This window comes from Heterocephalus glaber, unplaced genomic scaffold, assembly GCF_053883595.1.
Source record: "Heterocephalus glaber isolate CG9 unplaced genomic scaffold, H.glaber_assembly_v1.0 deba00001579, whole genome shotgun sequence".
NCBI classification, from domain to species: Eukaryota; Metazoa; Chordata; class Mammalia; order Rodentia; family Bathyergidae; genus Heterocephalus; species Heterocephalus glaber.
In genome coordinates this window covers 10516386-10524573 of record NW_028258360.1, presented here as the reverse complement: position 1 = coordinate 10524573, position 8188 = coordinate 10516386, and the positions used below count along the sequence as shown (strand labels likewise).

Sequence of the window (8188 nt, the reverse complement as noted above, 5' to 3'; positions counted from 1 at the left end):
GGGTCTGTCTCGGCACTGTGGCCTCAGGCAGCACCCGGCATATTCCAACCCTGGCCTTGCCCAGCGTTTGCAGCAAGATCCTTCAGAGGCTGCTGGCAAGCTCACCTGAGATTGCCGACTGAGACCTCAGTGCAGTCTTCAGGGAGCATGAAAGTTGGAACGGAAAGAGAACAACCAAGCGATAAATACGAGATGTAACTCCCACCCAGAATCCTCATGAAAGAAAAGTGGCCCCCCCACGACAGCCAGTGCTGGGGCCAGGCCTCTGCTCGCCTCTGTGGGACCAGGCTCTGCTTCCCTCCTCTGTCCCCGCAGGATCACGAGGTTGCGGCTGCCTGAGGACAGCCCCACACAGCCCACGTGGCAGCCAAGCAGGTCAGTTGGAGTCTTCCCACTGTTCCTTTTGTAAAAAAGTAAAAGGGGGCCGGGGATTTAGCTCAGTGGTTCTGCCACCTGCCTCCCAAGTGCAAGGTCCTGAGTCTGATCCCCGGTACTCCAAAAGATAAAAAAGTAAAAGGGACCGGGAAGATTGATTTCAAGAATATATTTTATTAGACCCAATACACCCAAAATACACACACTGTAGCCAACACTCGGGGAGGAATGGGTTTCCCACGCATTTCCCATCAGCATCTTTATGTGGGTGGGGACGTCACACTCGTGAGTCTCTGCGCTCACAGCCCTGCTGGCATCCACCTTCCTGGCAGCGCACGTCCAGGCAGCGTCCAAGGGTGGTCGACGAAGAGTCATGAGCAGGGCCGACAGGACCAGGAAGCACGGAGGGCAGGTCGTGGCCTGTGTGTCAGGGACCCGGCACCACCGTGCTGCACAGGAGAGGCAGCCTGGGGCTCAGAAGCACACGTGGGGGCCTCCACGAGGGGCCCCTGCCGGCTTTGTGGCTTCCCTGCCCTGGGAGTTGGGTGCCACCCACCCAGCATCCCCCCACCGGCTCTGTGGAGACTGAGGGCGGACGGAGAGTGTGAGAGAGTGTGCGACGCCACAACCCTGAGACCATCTGCAGAGACGATGCTGGGGAGTGAGTGTGTGTGAGAGCAGAAGGGCCAAGCCGATGCGGAGGTCAGCAGCCCTGGGACCTGTGTGCAGGGACGGACAAGGCCCCTCGGCCACAGCTCCACCCACCCGGACCGCTTGGCCGCTCTGGCACTCGAGTTCCGCAGGCTGCTGAACCCAGGCGTGGTCCACAGGCTGGGTCGACGTCGGAGACCCAGGCTGGCACAGCCTCTGCCTCCAGGCGACTCAGGCCCTGGATACCCCACGTGCTCACGGCCCAAACTCTGGTCTCCGGGGGTGCGGCCTTGGGCAGCGCCCTCCAAGGTCCAGAGACCCCCAGGAGCTGCGCTCCGAGGCCCAAAGGCGTCGACAGTCAGAGCTGCGCCAGCACCCTCCCAACCCAACGGCCACGCGGCCACGCCCTGTGCGGCCTTTCCTGTTTGTTTCCCAGCCTTCCATGTTGCAACTACAAAGTAGTATTTGGTTGCAGCCCCGCTGAACCCTCGCTCCTCAGTTTGTCAAACAGGCAAGCTTGGTGGTGGTTGGCTATAATCCTGGCACTCCAGGAGGCTGAGACAGGAGGATCACAACTTCAAACTTAGCCTGGGCAACTTGGCAAGACTGTCTCAAAATAAAAAAAAAGGGACTGAGGATGTAGTTCATTGAAAAGACCTTGGGTTCAATCACCAACACTGCAAAAGAAGAAAACAAAAAGGAGGGTGGGATGGGAGAAAGGAAAAAAAAGAGAAGTCATCTGGTGGGTGGGGGGCACCTGGGGAGGGCACTGGCCACTCGGGGAAGAGCTGGGGCACACAGGAGAGGCCTGGGGTGCAGCAGCCTCACTGCGGAGGGAGGGGAGAACCAGCACGTCTGCCTCTGATGCTCCCTGGGTCCCTGGGTCCTCAGCTCTCACTGGGAAGTGACCTGGTGGCGTCTCCAGGTGACCTCTTTCCTGGGAACGTTTTCCAGTGCGAGGAGGCGGCAGGCAGAGGGCCTGGGCTGCAGGATCCTCCAGAGAAGCAGGGCACCCTTCAGAGCTCAGGGGCCAGCACTCGAGGGCTGGGGAGCAGGGGTGGGGGTGAGCTCAGGCCCTGGGCCTCCCAGGAACGTGGGGCCCCCCGCCCCGCAGGCGCACACTGGGCCGTGGCACTGGTGACAGCCCAGGTCTCATTTATGGGTCCCCAGCCCCAGGGGCTGCAAGGTCACCCAGGAAGGGGAGCACTGAGGGACCCCACGACCCAGAGGGAGTCGAACTTCCACACAGGGGCCCCAAGCTCATGCCTTGCACGCTGGCTTAAAAAGGAGTTTGCTGTCTGGTGAGCACTGTCTGGAGTTCGCTCTCACCCAGGGAGCTTCCATGCCCTCCCTGGCACTCTGGAGCAGGCAGAGGCCGGACGCTCTGCTCATTCCCAGAGCTGGATATCACGGCTGCTTGCTGTCTCCGAAACTTGCAATCTGCATCAGGTGGGACTGGGGAGACATTTCAGGGTCGCCAGTGTCAGACATCAGCGCGGGCCCCAGGGGACAGTTAGGAAGGTTGGGGAGCCGGGCGGGCAGGTGACCTCTCCCCTCACTGCAGCGGTCCGGCCGACCTGCCCTGACCCACCGGCACGCGGCTCTGGGCTTTGACGCGGACCGGAAAGGGGACCTTCCCAAGAAGGCTGCTCATGAATTCAGGTCGTATAGTTTTCAGCATCTGACGTTCTGCCATGATGACATAGCTGTGGGCGCCGAGGGTCCAAGGCACAAGTCCCCAGCTGCCGGGCTTTGAAAGGCCAGGACAAAGGGGCACTGTTCCCGGGCCCCGATTTGCATAGACCGTTCCGCCTGACTGACCAGGGCTGTCGCTGGGCTCAGCTTTGTCCACAGATCCCTCTAGATGGCCGAGGTGGGAGATTCAGGTGAGAGGCGAAGTAGGTGCCTCCCAAGGGCCGCCAGAAAGAGCGCGGAGCTGGGGCGACCTGCTGCTCCTAGGGCCCTCAGGGTGGCTGGAGAAGGCTTTTTGACAGGATCTCAGGGCACGCGCCTGGGAGGAGCGCAGGCGGCTTTGCCACACACACAGCAGCTTCCCGCCTTTATTTCCTGTTCCTTCACGGAAGTTTGAGTCTCCTGCAAACAGGAAGCCAATGCTTTTTTTTCTGTGGCCCAAAACTGTCCCAGTGGAGTCTGAATTTGCTGTTTTCCAGAAACTCCACTTTGAGAAGTTGCCCTCTCGGTCCCTCGGGCAGCAGAGGCCTCAGCTGCACAGGCGAAGTCCGCGCCGAGCGATTCGCAGTTGACGCTGATGTTCTGACTTTAGCTGGGGAGACAAAACTCTGTCACACAACCCTCTCCCCAGAGGCGGCCGCCACCCGCCCCGTCTCTGCCGGCGGGGCTGAGGCGGGATCGGAGCGGCGGCGAGGTCCCCGAGCCGCCCTGGCTCGGCTAGGCGTAAACACTGGGACGCCCGCGGGGAGCTGGGCCCAGAGCGGGGCCGGCCGGGAGCGGGGCCGACAGGGAGCGGGGCCGGGGCTGGACGTCCTCCCGCCGGCCAGGGTGCGGGGCGCCGGTGCCCACCGCGCGTGTGCGGCCCGCGCTTCCGGGACGTAGCGATTAATCGAACCGCAGGTCTCCAGATAAGTGACTGTGACGGAGATTGTTGGCGAGAAAATAGACAATTATCCGCTGTTAGCTTTCCATACAGATCGCATTAACTCAAATTAGTTATCAGACAAAGGCGCGTGGGCGCGCCCTGCCCGCTGCGCCCTGCCGCGGGACCCGGGCGCCCGCGTGGAGCCTCCCGCTGCTCGGGCCCGGGCGCGCGGGCGAAGCCGGCTGGGCTTTGCGCGGCCTCGGCGGCGAGGAGCCCGCGCAGAGCCCCGCCCGCCTGCCCGGCCGCAGCCCGGCGTGAATAGGTCGGATAATGACCCCCGGTTCCCAAGCAGGCTTTCTGCTGCCTGGTGAGCCTGGATTTGTGTGGTCCGAGCCTTTCCCAGCTTGTCCCATTCTGTCACCGGGATAAGGGGCTCCCTCGGCTCGTTTGCACCTGCGTCGCTTTGGCTCCTTCAGGAATGCGCTGGAGCTTGTAATCAGCTTTGTGGAGCCATTGAGTGCACGGCTGAGTGAAACTTCCAGAGCTGGAGGGGAACCGGCCGCTGAATAGGAGCCAGCATGGGGCTGCGCTCCAAGCCTCCGCGCTGCCAAATTCCAGCAGAGCCCCTCACAATCACCGCGCGGGCTTGACTGCTTTCCCCACACTGAGAAAAGTGAGAAAAGAAAAGCGAAAATACCAGTCACCGAGGTTAGCCGTTTGTTCCCAGATTAATGGCAAGCGGCCCCTCCTACGCCACCCCTCCGCACAGCTCCCCAGTCCAGGAAATATGACATAGGAAGGGGAGGACAGTCGTTAATAACACCTCCTCCCCGGGCTGCCCAGCCTGGGGTGCCGCCCTCCCCGAAGAGCCCAGCTCCAAGCCCCCTGCAGGCCCCAGCTCGGATGGTGCAGCCCCCTGGCCTTCTGTGGCTCCCCAGGGCACCCAGCAGGGTGCCCACCCTCCCTGCAGGCACCTCCGATTTAGGCCCGTGGAGGAGAGGAGGTGCAGGAAGTGGAGCTCCTGCCCTGTGTCCTGGCCAGGTGGCATCCAGGTGCCTGCAGGGCCGAAGGGCAGGGTCAGCACAGGCACAGCTCAGCTGCACTCTTCCCCTGAGTGGAGCCCACAGACAGGCCGCCCGGGCTGGGCCCCTCTCCCACTCGGCCACATGCAGGCTCCCACAGGCTTTCTTTCTGGAAGGAGAATCTTTGGCAGCCAGTACAAGACCAGGCTGCTTGCAAAAGGCAAACCCACACCTGTCAAGGGGAGGCAGCATACCTGCACCCTGGCAGCTGAGCGGCAGCTGGGTCCTCCCAGTGGGTGCTGAGCTCAGGGCCTGGCTGTAAGGCGAAGGCCCAGGTCCTCTCTCCGGCATGTTCACATGACACTCTCCTCCTCCGTGAATCCTGGTAGAAATTTCTTGGCGGAAAGAAAGTGAAGGCGACATTATAATCGATGCATCAAAACTCTCCTTATAATTGCTGAGAATCTCTTTGGCAAATTAATTCTTTCCACCGAACTGGAAGCCGGTCCCCTGCCACAAGCCAAGTGCCTGGTTTCATACTGGATCTAGACTTTCACTCCTTGTGGTAAACACAAGCCCAGTCCTGTGGGTGCCTCTCTGCTCCTCCAGCACCATGCTGCCATGGGGCCCCACGGCCTGATGGTGGCTCTGTGCCATGAACAGTCCTCTGGTAGACGGGAATTCTTCGTGGCCTCTTTAAATATCTAACTTATCGTGAAGCCCTGGGGAGAAGACACTAGCAGGCAGAGAGGCAAGAGGAGAGCTCCCCCTGGGGATGCCCTATTACAGAGCTCTGGGCTGCCCTCGGGAGGCACACACGGGCAGGGGTTTTCCTGTCTCTGTACATTAATGAGCATGAGAAGCCATAGCACCACACGAGGAGGGGCCTCCAATAAGAAGCAGCCCTGCGACCAAGGAGTAGACTGCACTAGAGGTCAAGTGATTGGCCCAGAATGCCTGAGGGGCATCGCAACTGCTATCGGTCATCCATCGTCTTAAGTCAGAAAGGCAGGGGAAGCTTTGTCCTGGTTTGAAACACATCAGATAGTCCCTCGAGGAGCAAGGCGCTCCATTCTGACAGTCCTGAATCCCAAAGGTGGAGCAGCCAGAGAAGCCAAAAGCCTCACTCACTGGGAGATGCTTCAGACACCCTGGAATGCACCACCCACGCTGACATTCAGAGTTTACTTTTTATTATAAAGTTTGACATGATGTTTTCAGCAGCGTTTCTCCTTCCAACCATTCTCAGTAGCAAGTCAGGGGGATCTGCAGCAATCCAGAAATTAGCGAAATTTTATTCCTGGTGGGGGCGTTGGATTAAGAGGCGAGGAGAGTGTGGAGCAAGTCAACGTGTAATTGCATGATAAGGCTCTCACGAGGAATTTATTGGCCAAGTTGCTATTTCTATTCCTTCCTAATCTCGTTTAGCACATTCGTTCTCTGCAATCTGTCTCCATAATCTTCCGTAGCAGAATGGCAGCCAACAGAAGCATGCGTGTTTGGAGAGAAGAGAAAATATGCAGAAGCGTGATAAACTGATGCTAATTATCCATATTTAGGACGCGGAGTGCAGAAGATCAAGGTTTAGGAATAGCTAACCAGAGCCAGCAGTGATGGCTTCCTCATGTGGAATGTATCGGAGGCGACCAGATAAGGGTTTCATGGGCAGGGAGATTTATTGGTCAGAGGGTTCACCTTCCACTTTTCCACTTTTATACAGCAGTAAATTATTTAGGCTAAATTCACCAGAACATTACTCTTTCATTTGGCCATGTGCCATGACTTGCTCTTTCTTTGTGTCTTTTCAATGCAAATCCTTGTAGTTTAACATCAGTTGATAAGAAACAAATAATTGAAGTAATAGGTAATTCCCTTTAAACCATTCACATAGGATGGGCCGGGAAAGAATGGGGTGAGGAGAGAGCAGAGAGCAGAGGCCGAGAGTGAACGGCAGCCTGCTCCGGCCTGAGACAAGAGAGGGGGTGGAGGGTGCCTGGCAAGGGCCGGTGTCGCTGGCCGGCAGCGTGCTCCACGAAGAGGTGGGTTTTCCAGCCCAGCCCGGCACCGTCCTTCATCCTGAGCACTTCAAATAAAAACATCTAAACACAGCTCCTCTCCCCATGCTCCCCACACACCTCATACGGCCTTAACATTTAAGATCCCCAGAGCTCCTGGCTCTGAGAAAAGACCCCAAAGGGGTTGCGGCTGGCAGTGCAGTGAGGCACAGCCTGGGGCAGCAGGGAATTTTCTGTGTGACAGTAACTGCTGCGTAGTTTCCAGAGAGCAGCACCAAGGGCCACACACCTTGGGTGCAGTCTGCACGCTCTCCTGAAATACACAACACCGACTCAGTCCCGTGCAGAGGGACTTTGAGTTTTCTTTCCTTTTCTTCTTCTTTCCTGTCAGGCTCTTTTTTCTTCTTCTCATCAGCTTTGGTGCCACCCGGGAAATACTCAGCTTTGCTTTATTGTCTAAGAATCTTCTAGAATGTTACTTGTAGCTTTTTCAGTTGATGGAGCCGACAGGCAGTCTCTGCTTGAGACACACTGCCAACCAGTGTGGACCACCGAGCACAAGGAAAAAGTGGTTTGGAGGAAACAGTTGTGCTGAAATCTGGGGTTACACTTTATAGATTCTCAAAGAACATCCGGTCCTTGACACGCGCTGTTTTTCTTCACCTTCAGCCTGCGGACGAGAGTGTGTACAGGCTGCTTCTACATCTCTGTTCCAACAAGCCTCATAGGCACCTTTACGTTCCGTGCCACTGGGAAAGGAAAGCATGCTGCCCATTGTAAGTCTGGTGGTAATGGCATTTACGCTGTAGACATGATAAAAACATTTAAAATTTATATCTTGGAAAGGATGCATAGTTAATTGAATAATGAGTTTGTAACATTTCACCAAAAATATTTTCAAAATCACCCATTGTTCTATAAAAAGTAACCTTGTCACAAATTAACAAGTATGTTAAACATCATGTGCAGCTAACATGTGCAACAATGCTTTATAGTTATACATAATTTTAGAATGCAGACTTGAAACAATTATTCATTTAATTCACAAAAGAAGAAAGAAAAGATAAAAACATAAATATTCTTTTATCATAATAATCTAGCAGTTGAGCCAAAAGATGTAGGGAAAAAAAAGATGTAGGCTATAGGCTTTAACAGAAGTTACCTAAAGTAGAGAAAGGCAGTTGCTCACATGGCCGGATACACGCAGATACTAAAATGTCAGCACACCCTAGCTGTGGGGCTGTTTCAGTTGGGGTCGCAGACTCCAGTGGGGGTGGCTACTTCCGGTCTTGGGTTTCCAGAAAGAGCCTTTGTGCCTCCTTCACAGCACATGAAGCTGAATGCTTTGACCAGGCCCACATTCTCCCGGTGCCCACACAGGCCCATGTCAACACTCCTCTCCATCCTGCGCCACTGGCCAGTCTAGGCAGACCGACCTACTGTGAAGAGAGGCCTGGGTTCAGAGCAGCAGTTCCAGGCTAACCAGCAGAATGCAAGGAACCATGAAGTTTTACTAAAAATGCAGTGAATGAGGGCTGGGGATTTAGCTCAGTGGTTTCGCCACCTGC

At 56.4% G+C, this 8188-nt stretch overlaps 1 protein-coding gene across 1 annotated transcript in view; it reads right to left on the bottom strand.

Moving 5' to 3' along the window:
• Positions 1-529: 529 nt before the first annotated feature.
• LOC101713399 (SRY-box transcription factor 1) overlaps positions 530-8188 on the bottom strand; it is a 100766-nt gene continuing 93107 nt past the window's right edge. Inside the window, 5 exon segments of the mRNA XM_087193147.1 lie at positions 530-3932; positions 3934-4045; positions 4048-4146; positions 4149-4247; positions 4860-5000. Of these exon segments, the coding sequence (XP_087049273.1) occupies positions 3701-3932; positions 3934-4045; positions 4048-4146; positions 4149-4247; positions 4860-5000 (683 nt within the window). The 3' untranslated portion in view covers positions 530-3700.